Source organism: Pipistrellus hanaki, assembly GCF_964339955.1.
Source record: "Pipistrellus hanaki genome assembly, chromosome: 13".
Taxonomy (NCBI): domain Eukaryota; kingdom Metazoa; phylum Chordata; class Mammalia; order Chiroptera; family Vespertilionidae; genus Pipistrellus; species Pipistrellus hanaki.
This window is the reverse complement of record NC_140515.1, coordinates 45,635,854-45,656,427: the sequence shown is the minus strand read 5'-3', so window position 1 is coordinate 45,656,427 and position 20,574 is coordinate 45,635,854. Positions and strand designations below refer to the sequence as shown.

The 20,574-nt window shown below is 35.9% G+C and overlaps 1 protein-coding gene across 14 annotated transcripts in view; it reads left to right on the top strand.

The window, feature by feature from the left end:
* Positions 1-20,574, top strand: part of SLC4A7 (solute carrier family 4 member 7) — an 83,575-nt gene that overhangs the window by 28,111 nt on the left and 34,890 nt on the right. For 4 of the 14 annotated variants that reach the window (XM_084902448.1, XM_084902444.1, XM_084902447.1 and 1 more), the window contains exons 2-7: positions 4,006-4,087; positions 7,712-7,858; positions 10,884-11,022; positions 11,255-11,415; positions 12,180-12,329; positions 14,558-14,926. In XM_084902448.1, the coding sequence (XP_084758574.1) occupies positions 4,006-4,087; positions 7,712-7,858; positions 10,884-11,022; positions 11,255-11,415; positions 12,180-12,329; positions 14,558-14,926 (1,048 nt within the window). Of the gene's footprint in view, positions 1-4,005; positions 4,088-7,711; positions 7,859-10,883; positions 11,023-11,254; positions 11,416-12,179; positions 12,369-14,557; positions 14,927-20,574 lie in introns of all 14 variants that reach the window. The other 10 variants (XM_084902446.1, XM_084902442.1, XM_084902445.1 and 7 more) reach the window with 3 other exon arrangements.

Sequence of the window (20,574 nt, the reverse complement as noted above, 5' to 3'; positions counted from 1 at the left end):
CTTCTCCCTTTTCCCCTTTTTTACAGGAGATATATATATATATATATATATATATATATATATATATATATATATATATATATATATACATACAAATTTCAGAGAGGAAAGGAGAGGGAGAGAAAGAGAAATGATGAGAGAGAATCACTGATCTGCTGCCTCCTGCATGCCCCATACTGGGGATCAAGCCTGCAACCTGGGCATGTGCCCTTGACCAGAATTGAACCTGGGACCCTTCAGTCCGCAGGCTGATGCTCTAGCCACTGAGCCAAGCTGGCTAGGGCTAAAATTTTATATACACTAAGTGGCCAGATTATTATCTCTGAACACATAATAATCTGGCCACTCAGTGTGTGTGTGTGTGTGTGTGTATTAGAGGGGCCTGGTGCGTGAATTCGTGCATGGGTGGGGTCCAGCCAGCCTGGCGAGGGCAGGGGGACATGGGTGGTTGGCTGGCCTGCCTGCTGATTGAACTCCTGGTCGAGGAGACAATTTGCATAATAGCCTTTTATTATATAGGATATACACTGAGTGGCCAGATTATTATGTATTCAGAGGTCATAATAATCTGGCCACTCAGTGTATGTATATGTGTGTGTATGTATACATATATATATAATTTTCCATTTTATTTCCCCCCCCCCCCATCATTTATCCCTTCTATTCCCTCTTCTACCTCCACCCCCTGCCTGCAATCACCACACTTTTATCCATGTCCATGAATTCTCTTTTTGAAAATTTCCCCACCTCCAATCCCCACCAGAGCTATCTGCCTACTCTCTAGGAGTCTGTCTCTATTTTGCTTGGTAGCTAAGTTCATTAAATTCCACATATGAGTGAAATCATGTGGTACTTGTCTTTCTCTGTTTGGCTTGTTTCACTTAGAATGGAGATATTTTTTCCTGGTTCAATTTTGTTTGTTCTACACATTACCCATGGAAGCATTCTTACTGAAAACCGAATAACAGTATAGTGGTATTCTCACTTGGCTTTCAGTTGAATGACTTACTTAAGACTTTACAGACAGTGTCTAGTGGGAGCAGGCTGGAAGGCCATGAGAGGATGTGTTTCCTTTTTATTTTAACATTCCACTTCTTATTTGTATTAGAAATATTTTTTTTTTAATGATAGATGTTTAGAGTGTTTATTGTAAATATGTAAATATTGTGAGATGGCTCAATTTAAGCTATTTTTTGAGTGTTAACTGATCAGTGTTGTCTGTACATCTAAGCTTGTAAGTATATATGCACAGAAATAAAAGGTTTTGTTGTTGTTTAGGGATCAGAGATTAAGTGCATTGTTTTGCATCCTATCTTGGCAATTGTTCTTTAGTTGAAAATTTAGAATGGGAGCAGTTAATCCCTTTTAAAATACACAGCATGCTGCCTCTTGGGACAATACAACCTCTGCAGAACCTTTTGTACCTGTGCATGTTTAGGGGCTAAATGGTATTATGTATTTAGAGAAACGCTAAGGAAAGTTTTTAGAATATGGCACATTTAGTCAATGGTAATTATTAATTATCCTTTCTTGTACTTTTCTGTGGGTTTTTTTGTTTCCTGTCTTAGCCTTTACTCCTTCCTATGGGCTTACGATTGCTATAAGGCAATTTGATTAACCCACATACCTTTGTCTTTATATAAAAGTGACACATGGTCTACACAGTCTGCTTCCTACTTCCATGGAGACATAGTAAGTCCTTTTCCTTCTCTGTGTTTCCTATGTTGAGTACCAATCCTTTTGAGTCATATACAAGTACCACTTGATATCCAAATGTATTTGATTCTATAGTTTGGATATGTAACTTTCAAAAATTAAGTGTGGATATCAAGAGATTTGCATTCCCTAACATACTGAGTCTGATTCTGAGTTTCGGGTAGCAAATAGTGAGAGTTTGGATAGCAGGGAATTTATTTAAAGTAATCAAAATGATTCAGTTCCTGAGTTTAAAGATAGGAGAATGGATACTGAGAGTTTAGATAGCAAGGAACAATTGTATATGAATCTAGTTTGTATACACTGAAAAAAGCTATACACAAAAGTACAATACTTTAGACCCAAAATTGGAAGAGACCTTAAAAGATCATTTATTCAGCCTCCTTTTTTGATTCTTTCTAAAACAAACTGGTTCTCCAGTGTGTGGACATTGAGAGAGGTAAGAAGCAGACTATGCTATGTATCACTTTTGTCTCTTCTAAGTGCTAAGGAGAAGCTGGACAATAAGAGGAACCACAAAGAAAATGGGAATGGTTGAAAGTTTGTCTTGCTAAATTAAAGAAATACTATAATTGGATGGGCGAAAAAGTAGCTTCATTGAAGAATGGTGTTCAATGGAGAATTAACAGTGTTGTAATTAATGTTAATATTATTTAATTCTCTCATCTCCAGTTGCTTCTAAAGTACCAATAGAAGCATAAGGACCTTCTAAGAGAAAAAAATTAGACTATTTCTTTCCCTTCTTGAAGGCTGTTATTTTCCCGTTTCCGGCTTTGGAAGGTTTATTGGACTTAGCTTCCATCTGAGCCAGAACATTGCCCTGCCCATTTCCTGTTGCCCATCCTTTTGCCCACTGGGAGTGACTGGTTTCAGGTCCCCTATTCCTTCCGTAGCCCCAGCCTCTTGCAACTCATTTCTAGTTCTTCAGCCTCTTCCCGGGCCATCCTTTTCCTGCATTCCTCTTCGCTGTGATTCTTTGACAGAGGTGTTATGGGATGGGCCTCTCTGGTGAGAATGGCTTGCTGAATGAGGTTCCACATTCTGGGGTCCTCTGTGTACTGCACACCCAGCACAAACTTAGTGTGTTGATCCATGCCCCCGTGAAGTTCACACTGGCCTGTATAATATCAGCCAGCTCTTCATCAGAACCTTTGTGTATCTTTTAAAAGCCTGGATGTCCTCCTCCAATATGTCTCCCAGTCCTTGTCCCCTGTTCTCTGCTTTTGGAACACTGCCCTCTAGTCTTTGTCACATAAAATGGAACCGGCAGTGGTCATGTGCCCTCCTCGTCAGCCTTGCCCTCCCATTTTGGGTTCATATGTTGGGACACCATGTGGAGAAGGTTTGGGCTTCATAACTTCAAGGTTAAAGGTCAGCAAGTTGAATTTTTTCTTGCCTGGCTCCAGCAGACCCATGCTGGGCAAGGGTCCAGAGTGAACTATATAGCTTAAGTCGAAGACCTTGAGGGAAGGGAATTTGTGTATCTGTCTCTATCTGTGACACAGAATCTTCTGCATAATAATTACATAATGGTTGCTGGTGATTATAATGCTCCTTTGAAAGTTAAGTTAGAAGTTAGAAAGGGAAGTTAAACCTGAAATTTCATTATTTTTAAAAATAATCTTATGCAATATTTCATAATAAATATATTTAGTCTTTGTTGAGCTGGAGAAGGGAACAAAATTATGAAGGTAGACTTTTCACAAGTGTAAAGCTAGAATGTCCTAGGGTATTTAATTTTGGCCTGGTTTTTCCTTTCTATCAATAAAAAGTGCTTATAACTTTGATTGGCTCTTGGTTAATTTGTTAGTGGTACTGTAGGCTAAGTTCGTATACTTGTTTTTGACAATTTTATGTTTATTATCCAATCTATTTTAGCTCAGTTAAGTGTTTCCCTTTAATCATACGGCCAAAGTACAAAGAACAAAAATAAAGCATTCTGTATTGCTATCTAAGGGTCCCTCTCATCCCAGACTTTAATTTCTGATCTGGAGGGTCTTTCTGTGGAAGTGAATATATGTACCAGTTACTTAGTAACTTCCATAAAATACCAATTAAAAATCTTTGTTGCCTCGGTTCTTATCATGAAATTTTTGAATTGTCTTCTGTGGATTACAAAGAAAAGCCTTTAAGCACACTTTACAAAGAATGAACTTAGCTGTAATTAGAATTCAGTCCTTTGATAGGAAGGCAGTCTTACATACTTTTTGGCTATCTTCTATAATGCACCCAATAGTAGGTCCTTACTATATATTGATTCATGAGTCAATGAAAATAATTTCTTTTTAGGGTCCTGATGAAGAAGCTGTTGTGGATCTTGGCAAAACCAGCTCAACTGTGAACACCAAGTTTGAAAAAGAAGAACTAGAAAGTAAGGCTGTTTACCAACACTCTTAGCAGGATAAACTACTAACAAATGTTTATGTCCTTTGGGTTTTACCTACTGTTTGTTGAAGTATTTGTTGTTGTGAGGAGCATACATTGAGAGGGGTGTTCAATTATATTTTCTTAACATAATTTAAAGATTAATAAAACACTCATGTAAACGCTACCTATATCTGCAAATAGAACATTCCATGATTATATACTCCTTGTTGAAAGTATTGGCATAACATAGATTTATAACACAAACTTCATTAATGGTTAGCATGATTTAACTTGGAAAACTGGAATACCAGCTACAAAATCAGTTAATACATTTATTTATTTACTCATTCATTCATTCATTCATTCATTCATTTCTAGCAGGTTGGGTAATTTGTATTAAGAGCAAACTAGAATACCAGCCTAATAAAAGCCACAATCATCATCAGTTGTCATCTAAATGTTCATTTTATAGGTCTGTTACATCAGCCTTTTAAAATGCTATAATAACTTCAGCGTAGAATTATGGAGCAAATGAATTCTTGGCCAATCTTTCTTCCCCAAGCAGAAAGAAGTGGTTTCTTTCCTTTTTTTAGAATTTTCTTTTGAAATAAATTTAGATTTACGGAAAAGTTGCAAAGACAGTACAGAGTGTTCCTGTGTACCCTTCGCCCAGCTTTTTCTGTTAGCATTTTACGTAACCAGAACAAGTTTATGAGAATGAAAGAATTAACACTGGTATAAGTCTACTAACTAAATTATAGATTTTATTCAGATTTCGCCAGTTTTTCCACTGATGTCATCTTTCTGTCCCAGGATCCATTTGAACAGTTTAGGATCCAATAATACATTTAGTTGTTGTGTCTCCTTAGTCTCATCTAATCTGCAACAGTTCTCCGTCTTCCTTGTTTTTCATGACCTTGACCCTTTTGGAGAGTAGTGGTTAGTAGATACTTTGTAGAATGTATGGCAGTTTGGGCTTGTCTAATGTTATCATATGAATAGACCAAGATTACGGATGTTTGGGAAACATACCACAGAAGTGATAAACTCTTCTCAGTGTATCATATCTGTGGACATAGGATATCAGTATGACTTCTTATTGGTGATGTTAACCTTGAACCCTTGGATAAGGTGGTGTTCATGGCAAATGTTTTGGTAGACTTATCTTTGGGTCTTTTTGAGGACACATTGTTAAGTTAAATTCTTCTGTGAAAACTGGTGTCACTTGGGGTCATTAAGGACATGGAAAGAGACACAAGTGTTCTCCACATTTACCTTCTGAAATGGAGAAAAACACACCCTGTCTCTTAAATTCAACTTTTAAAGTCTAGACTTACAAGGGCTTACTAGTTAGATTCTGTGAATTACAGGGACTACAGACATTAAGACTTTTAGTAGTAATTTTACTATTTTAAATGTATTTAAAATTTATTCCATCATTTACCATTTAATGTCACACCTCAAATATTAGTTGTCATCTAAATGTGACCTAGAATATGAAGAGAGGCATTTTATTATGTTCCTTGGCCTCCCTCGGTTATCCCAAGGACCCTTAACTTTGTATATATTTAGATTTCAGTATCATGTTTGAGGGAGAGATTAGGTTTATCTCAGAGTTTGACTAAATAGGGCTTTGATGAGAAGTAAGGGTGAAAGAAAACAGAAAGAAAATTATAACAGAACACTCGGGGGCAATAACAAAAACAAAAACAAAAATCATAAAGCTTTAGTTTTAAATCTGGATTCTAGCATGTTTCTATTTTATCTAAATTGCAAACTCATAAATAAGTCATCTATTTATTGTTAAATTGCTAACTCATAAAATTTATTTTTGGCTTGGTGCATCAGGGCTTGTGTACAAAAACCTGTTAGTACTAATTGGGGTAAAAACTTTGTAATTCTCAATGCATAGAAATGAGAATCTGACCCTTTAATTTTCACTTTTTTTTTTTTTTGGTATTCAGAAGAAGATAGTTTTGTTAAGATAAAATTACTAAATTTTGTTATAGCTGTCGTGTTTTTTTTTTTTTTAAATCCCTTCTCTTGAGCTATAATTCACTCAAGATCAACCATTTTAAAGTGGATAATTCATTGTTTCTTTAGTATATTTACTGTGTTGTGCAACCATCACAGCTTTTTAATTCCTGAAGTTGCCCAACATTCCAAAAAGAAGCACTTTATAATTGGTTTTTAAGTTTGGAATTTTCTGGTGAAATGTTTTCAAATAATTGATAATTAATTTCTACAGTTCTTTAGTACTTACCGAAAATGTGGTAGAGTAATGGGTACTGGGAGATGTTTGTTTATATGTTTTTATTGATTTCAGAGAGGATGAGAGAGGGAGAGATAGAAACATCAATCAATGATGAGACAAAATCATTGACTGGCTGTCTTCTGTATTCCCCCTATTGGGGATCAAGCCCAGGACCCAGGCATGTGCCCTTGGCTGCAATTGAACCTGGGACTCTTCAGTTCACAGGCTAATACTCTACCCACTGAGCAAAACCAACTAGGGCTAAGCAGTTTTATTTATGTATTTCAGCATAATACATAGCTGTAGGTCTGGTATCTTTTATTAAAAGGTGATTATTTACTTTATTGACATTATCATATTGGCAACTAAAACAAGAAGTCAGAGTGTCTCCTTTTTTCAGCCTGAGCTGGGAATGAGTGTCAGACAAGTCAGTTTTTTTGCTGCCCTGTCCATGTTTGTAAATGACTGCGAACTCTCCATCAGTTTGGGGCTACAAATAAATTTTATCGAATTGGTAGATTTGCAAATACAGAATTCATGAACAATCAGGATTGACTCTAAAGATGAGATCTTGAATTTCTTGAGGTATTTATTTTCTGATCATCTTATGGAATTCTTAGGAAAGGAATGACATTTCATATTTCAGCATATTACTTGTTTATATTATTTTTTGTATGTGAAAGCAAAAAGCAGCACTCTGCCGATGATTTTGCCTTGTTGCACACTTGTAGTCCATGACCCCTATTCCTCAACACAACTTTGGTAGGAACCTCATGAAAACTATGTAAGAAATAAAATTAATGCTTCTTAGTAATTGACACTAGTGCTGCTAGCTGTCTAGCACCACAATTCAGGTTTATTTAGTAGACAAGAGCAGAGATTGCCTTTCATAATCAATCTGTGGTTCAGAATACAAACTCAGGATATTGCAACATCAACAGCAGTTTTTTCTATTCCAAAAGTAGATGATAACCATACAATTGTATTGCTTTGTTTTCCCAGTCAGATAATTTCTACCCTTTAATTAGAGTATTTGGACAATTTACTTTTAATGTAGCCCTCAGTAATTTGGACCTTGCTGACTTGAGATTTTCAAAACTTTTAAGAAATTAGTAAATATTTATGAATATCTATTTGTAAATACATTTTTATAAAGTATTTAATTATAGTTAAAGCATATCTTAAGGACCTCTACTAACTAGGGTTGGCCATAAATGTGTAGTGCTCTGTAAAATAAGAGAAGTAACAGACTAGCTTTTTAATTTATGTGAACTTCTATGTAATTCTTTTCTATCATAGTAAATTTGGTATATTTTTGTGCATATCACTTTTTTTCTTGAAAAACCAGTAATATGTTTTTGAACCATTTGCTAGGTCACCGAGCTGTATATATTGGTGTTCATGTCCCATTTAGTAAAGAGAGTCGTCGACGTCATAAGCATCGTGGACACAAGCATCACCACCGGAGAAGAAAAGATAAAGAGTCAGATAAAGAAGATGGACGGGAATCGCCTTCTTATGGTAAAAGAAAACAGTTCTTTTTTAAAAAGATTTTTTTAATTGAATGTTTTCTTTTTAAAATTGTATGTCTGCAATAATTTGGACACATTGTATGCATTGAAGGATATTAATTGAAGTAAGAATATTATTTTCTACATAAAAATACAGTGAGTGGCCAGATTATTATGATCTCTGAATGCATAATACCTGTGTTTCCCCGAAAATAAGACATTCTTCGAAAATAAGACCTAGCGCAACTTTGGGAGAAAAAATTAATATATGACACTGTCTTATTTTTGGGGAAACGGGGTAATCTGGCCACTCAGTGTATATCCTATATAATAAGAGGCTAATATGCAAATTTTCCCCTTGACCAGGAGTTAGACCAGCAGGCAGGCCAGCCCAACTGCCCATGTCCTTTCCTCCTGGCCAGGCTGGCTGGACCCCACCCATGCACGAATTCATGCACCGGGCCCCTCTAATATACACACACACACACACACACACACACACACACACACACACTCTGAGTGGCCAGATTATTATGTATTCAGAGATCATAATAATCTGGCCACTCAGTGCATTTAGTCTATAGGTTAAAGTCTACTTGGGGTAAATGCGAAAAGTAGGGGGCTTTGTTTTCATTGTATTCCAGTCTTGGAATTGTACAAGTTGAGTTTGGCACTCACACTTCAATTTAGTAGGGTTTTATTTATCTTTTTCTATTAATATATTTTATTATTTACATGAGCAATGACCAAATATCTGGAATTTTCAGGATCTGGAAAGAAATTGAATATTTTATTTCATTTTTAAACATTTTGGCCAGAAGATCTTATCTACCAAGCTGGATTACTTGATTATTTAAGCAAAAAAGAGTGCTCTGATTTGATAATATGGTTTATGGAAGGATGGGGTTTTGTTTGAAAGTAGAGAAACATAGAAGTACCAAAAGACAAGAGAAAATAAGAAGAAAAAGGCATATAGTAGAGGAAAGAGAGTGTTATCTGATAATAAATATCGTTGGTGATGATTTAAATGGTCCTGAGAGGTGGGAATGGTCAGTTGCCCTTAGTTGGTAGTAGTTTTTTAGGGCAAGATGGGCCCACATGGCCCTCTTTACACTAGTGTGTGTGCCTTCCAGCAAAGCTCTGTGAGTTGTGTCCCTTTCTACACTTGTGTGCTATAGTAAAGGAACGTTTTTGTGAAGAGGGAAAGAATTACTGTGTATAATATAGCTACAGTATGAATGTAAGGAAGAAAATACTGATGGCTTAGTAATATTAAATGCCAGTTGTGTGCCAAGCATTGCACCAAGCCCTAGACATATACTTTTTTATTTACTCTTCTCTGTATCTTTTAGGAGATGGGTATTATTGTTTTCATTGTACAGATGGAGAAACTTCAGCTTAGAGAGGCAAAAAAGTGGCCTTAACAGCCTGCATTAAAAGATAATAATAAAATATTTTAGTGGTCATATAGCTAACAAAGGTCACCTGGCTAGCCATGGAAAAAGATCACTAGTGAACTTCGATGATGTAAAGCAATTTAGAAGAATTTTGCTGTTTCATGTCGTGTATCCATCCAGTTTAGGATATCTTAGGCTGTTCTGTGAGTGGATCAGTATGTGTCTGTAATTCGTACTGAATAAAAAGGCACACAATATTTTTATAGAAATGCTGTTGACTTAACTGTGAGTAATGTTTATCTGTTCACTTGGGTGGGTGATTTGATGGTTCAAGCTAAGTTATGATTTTGAAGTCTTAATTCAGTGGCTTGAAAATAAATTTGGCATAGGTCATATTTATGACTTTTTAATGGAATAACTATCCCTAGAAAAGTTTTATGCTGCTGAGTTTGGTTTATTTTGGTTTCAACTGCCAATATGTATCCTAGAAATTGCTATGAATGAAGTCCCTTCATTCTTTTCCCCACTCTCTAAAAAGAGATTATACAGGACTTTGGCTTCTGACATGATGGAATAACAGGACTAATTGGATTTGCCCTCCCATTTTAAACAGCAAAATGGGTAAACTATACGAAATGGTAATTTTTAGACATTGGGTAACAGGCAGCACAGGTCTCTGTGAGAGGATAAGCAAGTTAGATGAGCTCTATGGTTGCCTTTCCCCCTATTGTTTATATCGCACTCTTTCTGGAGTTTTTTCTGTTCAACTTTCTTATTCTGTTCTCTGCATCTCTTAACCTTTTGTGCTTTTCATCTTATTTGTCATCAATGCATTCTGTCTGACTTCCTCAGATCTGCCTTTTCCTTTAATAATTCCCTCCCATTTTCTCTTTAACTAGTTCTGATACCTGTTTGTTGCATCTACAAGTGCATGAACGTTTGTTTACTTCAGTGTGTAATTTGAGTTTGAGGTTATCTCTCATGTTCAGCAGAATTTGAATTTGTTTTTTAATTATTGCTTACTGTTGTTTGATAGTTTGTTTCAACTGTCCTAGACTAGGATTTATGCACGTTTCTCTGTTTGGAGATACCATACTGCATAGTTAGTTTAAATTCGGATGCCATGCATGGGGTATTCGTTTCTTATCATGACTGCCCTGTCTCCCTAACCTCAGCTGACAGAGTTTGGCTCCTCCATGATATTAGGAAAAGTTGGTTTCTATATACCTATAGTTTGGGGTTTTTCATATTTTTTGGAACTTGGAAATTTTCTTTTTTTCACTCTTGAACTTAGCTACATATAAATTACATATTTTTTAATGTTCTATTTTATTTAACATTTCCACATATTTTTATTGAGGGGAAAGTCCTATCTTTGAGCATAGTATTTTCTATGGTTTTAGATGTTGCTTATTTTCATTTGTTTGTTTTTACATCAGTTAATTACCAGATTAGTCTTATTTATTTTTAACATATAAATTTTCTTTTTCATCTGTGACATGATCTTTCTGTGTATTTTTTTTTTCCTTTTTCTTTTTTGAGCTTATTTATGTATAACCAAAGGATTTCCCTTTCGAAACTTAATTATCTTTGGATGGAGAACAGTATTGAATGTATTTCAATTCTTATTTTGTTAAGACACACCATCCCAGAGGGTTCAGTTCATCCTGGGGACTGAGGATGATGATGAGGAGCACATTCCGCATGACCTCTTCACGGAGATGGACGAGCTGTACTACAGAGATGGCGAAGAGTGCGAGTGGAAAGAAACTGCCAGGTAATCAGCACTAGGTCTCCGTAAGAAGAACTGCAACGATAACTTGTGACTAATAGATATTGTAGACCACTGGCCTAATTGGTAGAAATGCGTTTCTTAACCAAATTGTGTTTTGGTGGCGGTGATCCTTGTTTCTCTTTAAAGGAACAAGTTTACGTTTACCATATTAAAATAGACCAATGGAATCATTATTATTTATACATAAAATATTTTTATACATTATCCATTTCAGATGGCTGAAATTTGAAGAGGATGTTGAAGATGGTGGTGACCGGTGGAGTAAACCCTATGTGGCAACTCTCTCTTTGCACAGTCTTTTTGAACTAAGAAGTTGCATCCTAAATGGAACAGTCATGCTGGATATGCGAGCAGGCACTCTAGATGAAATAGCAGGTTATAGCAAATTGATGCTTTTATGTTTAGGTTGTACTGAAATTAGAGGTTCTTAAGTAAGGGAAATAAAGTATAATTTTTAGACCTTGCTATAGCCATCCAAATTAAAAATAGTCCAATCACCACAGTAATTTATAAATGGCATCCCCATCCATCTCCCCAACCCCTATACCCTCCTTATAGACTAATATATTCATCTTCCTAGAACTTATTACTTCATGATATTTTATCTATTTGCTCATTATTGCTATACCTCTGGAAGAATGAGAGCAAAAACTTAATCTGTTTTGCTTAACTGCTGTATTTCCAATATATAATAGGTAATCAGTAAATAGTTAAATGATTAAATGAATGATTTAAGATATTCCTCTACAGTTTTGGGGAAAAGTATGAGGCAACACAATTAAATACCATCACTTCTTAGGAAGCCAATATGATTGAATATTCAGTTTAATAGAATTTATTATATTCTTATCAGGAAAGCACTTTCAACTATAGGGAGGCTATTAGTGTGTAACAGTGGCTTCTTTATAAATAATAGTACTTATTAAAATAAGGCTCTTTATGTAATTTGTTCATTTTTGTTGGATAATGTTCATATTTATCTTGATGCATACATTATTTAGTACAAGAAAAGAATAATGCTTTCCAGAGCTATGTAAGAATCTCATTTTCTTAGTGCAGTTTCACTTACAGTTTATTCCATGCTATAATCATTCAAGTGTTAGTTTATTTATTTATTTGTTTATTTTTTCTTGGAATAGATTTGGTATTGGACAACATGATAGCCTCTGGCCAGTTGGATGAATCCATTAGAGAGAATGTCAGAGAAGCTCTTCTGAAGAGACATCATCATCAGAATGAGAAAAGATTCGCCAGTCGGATTCCCCTTGTGCGATCTTTTGCAGATATAGGCAAGAAACATTCTGATCCTCACTTGCTTGAAAGGAATGGTGAGATAAGTTATGGCATCCAATTTTTTCTAACACTTCTATTCTAACAGCATTTTAGTATGTTACAATTAGCATTTGGGAAAAGAAAAGTATTTTTTCCCCAGATAATTACACAGGCCATTTTCTTTTTGGTTATTTTTTAAAAAGAGTGTTATTTGTTTATTTTGAAGATGTAATTTCTAAAATGTTTTTTCAACAAGACAGAATTATCTGTAGAAATCATTTAGATAAAAATGAAGCATTCACTCTATTAATATGGCAACTTAAGTATCAGTAATATTTAAATACTGTCACTATATCTAACCCTGAATTCCTTTTCCTTTCTGCTTTTTTGTGTCTGAGAATTCTTGTATAATTGATTGAAGAGGCTTAGATTATGATCTATAAATTTAGTATAATCTTTTTAAAATTCTAAATCTTGGGTTTGAACTTTATTATCTATATTAGATTTTTGCTAGTGATTAAAAATTTTTTTTTTGATCTCTTGAATATACTTTATTTCTGGGTATAAACAAGTGTTTTGGGGTTGGTTTCCTGATTTCACTGCTTTTTATACAGTTTGTGAAAAGTTTTTATGATTGCTCCTATCTTATGCTAGAAGTAACCTAATTGATGTCTTCCACAGACCTATATATTTCCTTTCTCCACTCTCCTTCATGGTCTAGCAGTGGGGTTATATGTGGGGTGTGGGGAGACTTTGTTTTGTTTTGTTTTGTTGTTTTAGCCATTTACCTTTGTCACTAGCTTAAGGCTGGGACACATGGAGGCCTTGCCTTTCCTCTTTTTAAAGCGGAGGATTACATCACTGGGGTTCTATTTTGGCTGTCAAAGAGAGCTGATGACAGCGACTCTGAAAACCCAGGTGCAGAGGGTTAGAGTTGCTTATGAGGGTCACTGTTTCCTCTCACTGTTGCTATTACTCAAGGCTTAGGAGGATTACAGTGAAGAGGAGTGGGAGGATGGGCCACAATGTCTTTCTATCCCTAAAATAATAAGGCTTTTAAGTGTTCTACAGGCAAACAGCATAAGTGATAGGGTTTAATTTATCTAAAGTTGACAGTAACCATTGTTACCTCAGGGTAAAATACTTGAGTTAATTTTCTTCTGATCATTTGACCACTAAAACAAAAGTATTTTTTTCTTTCTTTTTAAACTTTATTTTTATTGTTGACACTATTACAGGTGCCCCCATCCCCACTCCTTTACCTACCCCACCCAGCTCCCACCTCCCAAAAGTCTTTTTAATCTGTTTTAAATTGGGCCTTTGTACAGTTAAGGAAGCTTAAGAATAAAATAAATTTTTTATGGTCCTAAGTACAATTTAAAAGCACGCCTTGTATGTCACATTTTGCCTCTCATCTACATCTTTCATGTATTATATGTTCTCTACTTCCATGAGATGGGCTCATTTACCCAGAGAGACTCTCTGAAATCTTTATGCAGTGGTTCCAGATTATTCTCCAATTGTCATTTGGTTTCTTTTCATCATAAGACAATGGGTGTTTTGTTTTTGTTTTTGTTTTTGTTTTTAATAAGGGAATTGTGTTGTTTCATTGCTTGTATTGTAATTTAACAGTTTCCCTGCATGTATCTTTATTTTTTAACTAAACACATTAGTTGTTTATGGGTTGAAGATTAATCTTTATTTTTAATATTCTGGGATCTTTGGAGCATGTAGCTTTGATTACTTAGACATAGATCATATGGGATTGATAGTTACATTTCTTGTTTTCTTAAAAACAATGGAATTTTATGAAGCTATACTTCGTAGTATAAGCTGTTATTACTGGTAAGTTTTGTGTTGGATTCTATTTCTTGGATTTTTGTATTATGTTCTTATTTAATATTATTTATTTAAGCAGCAACTTTGCATTGATATTGTTCTTTTTTTTTTTAAAAGCCACTATTGGACATTCTAATTATTAATAATATTGTCCACTACCTTCTACATTAACAATTTTGTTGTTACAAAATTTTTTTTGGATTCACCTTCAGGGAACTAATTACAGGTTAAACAATTTTACAGTGACTTTCTAATATTTAGAAGTCTGATTGCCTGATAGCATGAGTTTGCAGTGTTGGGTCTGGAAAGCTTGCTATTTACAGTGTGAATTGATTTTTTTGGTGTGTGTTTCTATTTGTCTTCTGCAGTGAACTTCATCATTTTTCATTTATTTGTTTTACCTCAGGGGAAGGCCTTTCAGCCTCCCGCCACTCTTTGCGAACAGGCCTGTCAGCCTCAAACCTTTCCCTGAGAGGAGAATCACCTTTATCTCTTCTTCTCAGTCATCTTCTCCCTTCTTCGAGAGCTGGAACCCCTGCAGGCTCGAGGTGTACAACCCCAGTGCCCACCCCTCCAAACAGCCCTCCTTCTAGCCCTAGCATCAGTCGCCTGACCTCCAGAAGTTCCCAACAGAGTCAGCTGCAGGTCCCAGAACTACTGGTTTCTCCTGCCAGTGATGATATTCCCACAGTAGTAATTCATCCGCCAGAGGAAGACTTAGAAGCATTGAAAGGCCAGGAGCAGAAGAATGAGGAAAATGTTGACATAACTCCAGGCAACTATTTACAATCCTCCCCGCGTGGTGCTTTCTGCCTCTGGGTCACTTGCACTTGGAATGCCTTTTAGCACCGAGCTTTAGCAGCATTTGTAGATGATGCTTCTAATTTATTTTGACTTCTGCATGTTTTTCCCCCCCTTTACAATATATTTTAGAAAAGAATAGCATTATTAAAAATTTTAAGTTATAAGAAGACCTCATGACTTAATAAGCCCTTTCAAAAATTTTCACTGAAATTTACAGGTCCACCTGCATTTGAATGGTTCAGGAAAATGTAGAAGTTTTGATACATAATCTTTCAATTTGCCATGATTTTTAGAAAATGGTGGCTTTTCTTATGCATTAAGGTGAATAATGCATTGTGCATGAATGATAATGAGGTGAGGTGCCTTTTATCTACTCTTTGGTGCTTTTGTCCAAAGAATGCAGTATGTTTTAACCTTTTTGACAATAATAGGATCTAATGTTCTTGTTCTCATTTTGTCTGAGAAGGTTGATGTTCCCTAAGGACTGCCTCAACTCATCATTATTTCAAGATTAGTATTATATTTTGGAATAGATTTTAGTTGTCTATTACTTAATTAATGTCATAACTATCTTTAATCCAAATTGACCTGGAACTTTTCAAGGCCAGTGTTTATGTATAATAGTTGTGGTTAGAGTATATTTTTGTATGTGAATTAGAAAAATTATTTCTTAATGGATAAAAGTTTTGTAACTTATTTAAGGTTTATGTATTGTGAAAATCTTGGCTCTTTTATGCTAACGATATGTACATTGATACATCCATTTATGCCCAATTCATATGAAGTATTCTTTAGTGACTACTGAAAGTCAAGTATCAATGTGTTAATATGCAAATACTACCTACTGTTTTTAACCACATGGTATTATCACACTTATTATAATACCAATAATATGTAACACTTCAATGGTAGTTTATAGTTATTAAATTAGCCTATTTAATAGGTATAAAAATTTGTTAGGTGGTTACAACCAGTTTCAGAAACTCAAACTCGGAAAAGTTAAATAATTTCCCCTGGTTCATACTAGCTAATACGTGACTAAAAATCTCTATATGCAAGCCTCACACCCTCTTTATTGGCTATATCCAAACATGCCAAATGCATTTAATGAAAGCTCATTGTACTGCCCTGGCTGGGTGGCTCATTTGGTTGGAGCATTGTCTCATATACAGAAAAGTCTCCAGGTCATGGCACATACCTAGGTCGTGGGTTTGGTCCGGGTTGGAGTCTGTACAAGAGGAAACCAACTGATGTTTCTCTCTCACCTGGATATTTCTCTCTTTTCTCTACAGTCAATAAACATATCCTCGGGTGAGGATTGAAGGGAAAAGAAAGCTCATTGTAGTTGTCAAAAAGTGATATACTTTTAGAAATAAAAAAATTAGAAGTTTTATGGCTAAATAATTATGGCAGTTATGATTGTAGTTAAAGCCACCATTGTTTATAGTTTGTTCCACACATAGGTATAGTTGCTTTTCAGATACCATATTTCTAATTCTTTGTATATGATAAGGTTCGTGCTATTTCACAAGTGAAGAAAATTAAGACTTAGAGATGTTAAAATCATACTGTAAATAACCAGAGCCAGGACTTGAACTCAGATCTACCTAGAACAAAATTGATACTTGTTCATACCGATATCTCAGTAATACTGAATATTTCTTTTCTTTTCTTTTCTTTTTTTTTTTTTTTTGCCAGTTTCTATGTTATTAATAATGAGGGACTACAAATTTTATCTAGGGAGGAAGTGACATACGGGTCTCAACAGCTTACTAGGCCATGCTATTAAGGGATAAAAGGAGCAATTAACTGAGAATTGAGGAACACAGTTCTTTTCCTCTTCTGCATTAAGTTTGCCAGGAGATTTATCAGCCTTTCTAAAGGAAAAGAAATTAGAATGGAAGACAGAGAATTTCTAAAGATAAGAAAAAGCTCACAATTAATGTTTAAGAAGATAGCTATAGAAGATATGTAATTAAAATAATAGGAGCGGCTATATATTATTCTGTGTTTAATTACATTTGGTGTTTAAAGCACCTAGAAACTATAGTTTAGTTTTCTTGGAGTCTGATACTATGTTAAGAAGGAAGTAGGTGGCTCGGCATAATTTTGGAAAGACTAATGTCATAGATATTTGTGTCATGGGTCATGCTTTGTGCATACCCATAGTTGAATAGAAAGTGGTGTCTCCCATTTGTGGTTCTTTCAGAGAATAATTATGTAGAAGAGGTAGACTCATTTCTAGTATTTGTAACTATCTTCTAACTCAGTGATTTTTCAACTAGTGTGATGTGGCACAAGAATTTTTTAAACATGCAATACCTGACTGTTTAGTCAGGGGCACTGATCTTTTTTCCCTTGGATTGTCAAATGAAAAAATGAGAACAGCCGAAACTGGTTTGGCTCAGTGGATAGAGCATCGGCCTGCGGACTGAAAGGTCCCAGGTTCAATTCCAGTCAAGGCATGTACCGTGGTTTCGGGCACATCCCTGGTAGGGGTTGTGCAGTAGGCAGCTGATCGATGTTTCTCTCTCATTGATGTTTCTAACTCTCTATCCCTCTCTTCCTCTCTGTAAAAAGTCAATAATATATATATATATATATATATATATATATATATATATATATATATATAAATAAATGACAACAGCTGCCACAACAGTAGCTCTCCAGTGTGAATGCCCTGTCTCGAACCATAAACATATAAGTCATATAATAGGTATGTATCTTATTGGTCACGTCACATAATAATAATAGTAAAGTTGCATCTGATTGGTTAATTCTTGGTACCAGAAGTCCTTATAAAGTATAGGACCTGATTTTTTAAAAAGTCACTTTGGAGCAAAAGGATAGGTAATAACTATTATAATTTTTTTATAGTAAATCAAAGTTATACCTACTTTTTTTTTTTTTATGTCAGTTAAGCAAATATATATTTTTTTGTGTTACAGAATTTTCCATGAAATGAGAAAAGTTGAGAATCATTGTTCTAACTCAAGGTTTCTCAGCCTTGGCACTATTGACATTTTGGGCTAGACCTTTCTTTGTTTCAGGGGCCTGTGCTGTGTACAGTAGGATATTTAGCAGCATCCCAGGCCTTCCTTCACCAGCTGTCAGCAGCACTCCCTAGCTGTGACAACCAAAATGCCCCTAGACATTGCCTCTTGGGGGACAGAATCTTCCCACATTGTGAACCATTGCTCCAACTGCTTCTCTTGCAAACTTTTAATGACAGAAAACTCTTGATAACTTTGATTTATCTTTCTCTAGTATGATTGTTGAATCTCATTATTGATGTCATATGTACACATACTCACATTTTTTCATTTTTCTTAAAGAAATGTCCTTCTGAGTTATCTATGCTAATGGTAGTTTGAACTTTGGGGACTTTGCTCATTTAACTCTGAGCTCTAGGGATTTATTGTACTAGCAGGGAGATTTCCTTTACTGATGGAGAAAACAGCTTTAGCTTAGCTGAGATTGAGAAAGGCTACCTAGAGAAGATAATGGTGGGACACTAACACTTACCTGGCATGGCAGTTTTTACAGGTTTAAGATGGCCAGCTTAGCTAAGAGACTTCAGGTTGCATCTTCTGGCTTTACCAGCAAGTAGTTCCATATCATTTCTTCTTCCCATTCCTACCCTATCCTTACTTTGCCCCATAACCTTCTTCTTATTCCACTCTTCTCTCCAATGTGTTTGCCGGGACTGTTCCGGAAAACTGTGCACATGTACTCTTTGATTACGTATCTACAGATTGAATATTTTTAGTAGTTACAAGTATAGATGCATTGATGCTCTGTTGTACTTGCTGCCAGGGCCTTAATGATATTCATAATTGTGTGGGAGTTGGTGGAAACTACTGAAAAAACGAGTTAACTTTTTCCCCCTCTCGGGCATGTATTTTAATAAAAAGACTGTCTTCTGGTAATTTAGGGACAAAGGTTAAAGAAGAGGAATCTTAATGACTTTTCTGTACTAAGCTAAAATGATAAAAAAAAAAATAAGTTAAGTTTTAGGAAACATTTTACTTATTTCAGAATTCTCTAACACTTCCAGAGAATGAGCATGTTGCTAAATGGATTGGATATGCTTTTTCATACTGAGATTTTGGAGCCACAGTGATATCTTAGTTTAGTTATTTAATAGAGAAGTGGATATTACAAAGATCTCTCATTGAGTTTAAACAGTAAATTTGAATGACTTAGTATAAGTTATTAGTAATAGAATGTTATCTTCTAGAAAAATGAAAACCTTCTAAGATGCATCAAATATATGTGGTGTGAGTTCCTGTGGGTCACTAGATTGCCCTGTGAGTGGTAAAATCTGTCATAAGTCTTGTGCCTTTTCTCCTGTGGTACTGTACTAAGTGTTTTATATTCTTGAACTAGAAATCTTAGGTGTTTTGAGAAAATGAAATATACCTAATGGTAGAAATCTGGATTGTATTTAAAATTTTTTGAGATTTGAGCTTTTTGCAAAAGTCACAGTGATAACAATTGGTCTTATGTTACAGGGTATTGTTAGGTTATTTTATTGTTGTGAAATGTTGCTGCTGTCACTTGAAATGAACATACTAATGCTGGGACATTAGTGTTACTTAGACAAGCTCATTTTATAGAATATACTAGAGGCCCGTTGCACGAATTCATGCACCAGTGAGGTCCCTTGGCCTGGCTGAAATCAGCTCTCTGACATCCCCTGAGGGGTCTCGGATTGCGAGAGGTTGCAGGCCAGGCTGAGGGATCCCACCAGTGCACAATCGGGGCCAGGGAGGGATGCAGGAGTTGGCCAGCTGGGGAGAGGGGCCGTGGGAGAGCTCCAGGGCCTTTCCGGCCTGTCTCACTCAGTCCTGTTGGGTGGGACCCCAGCAGTAAGCTAACCTACTGTTTGGAGCATCTACTTCCCGCCCCCCCCCCCCCCCCCTCATGGTCAGTGCATGTCATAGTGATGGTTGAGCGGCCTTAGCATATCATTATCATATTAGGCCTTGATTGGTTGAATAGACAATTGGACACTTAACATATTAGGCTTTTATTATATAGGACATATATCATTTAAAAATATATATATATTTTATTGATTTTTCACAGAGAGGAAGGGAGAGGGACAGAGAGCTAGAGAGCTAGAAACATCGATGAGAGAGAATCATCGATCAGCTGCCTCCTGCACCGGGGATGTGCCCGCAACCAAGGCACATGCCCCTGACTGGAATTGAGCTCAGAACCTTTCAGTCCACAGGCCGACACTCTATCGGCAGAGCCAAACTGGTTTTGGCAGGACATATATCATTTCTAATCCAAACAAACTAATTTTACAAGTTTACCTGCATCTTAGAGATTACATGAGTTAAAGTCACATGGCTTACAAAATGGCAGAGTGCTTATTTCAACACAGGTCTGTTTAAATAAAAAACTCTTCCTCTTTCACCCTAGCTGGTTTGGCTCAGTGGATAAAGTGTCTGCCCATGGAGGGAAGGGATCTGTGTTAGATTCCAGTCAAACGCATGTGCCTTAGTTGCAGGCTCAATCCCTGGCCCTGGTCACATTGATGCCTCTCTCTCTCTCTCTCTCTCTCTCTCTCTCTCTCTCTCTCTCTCTCTCTCTCTCTCGTTCTGT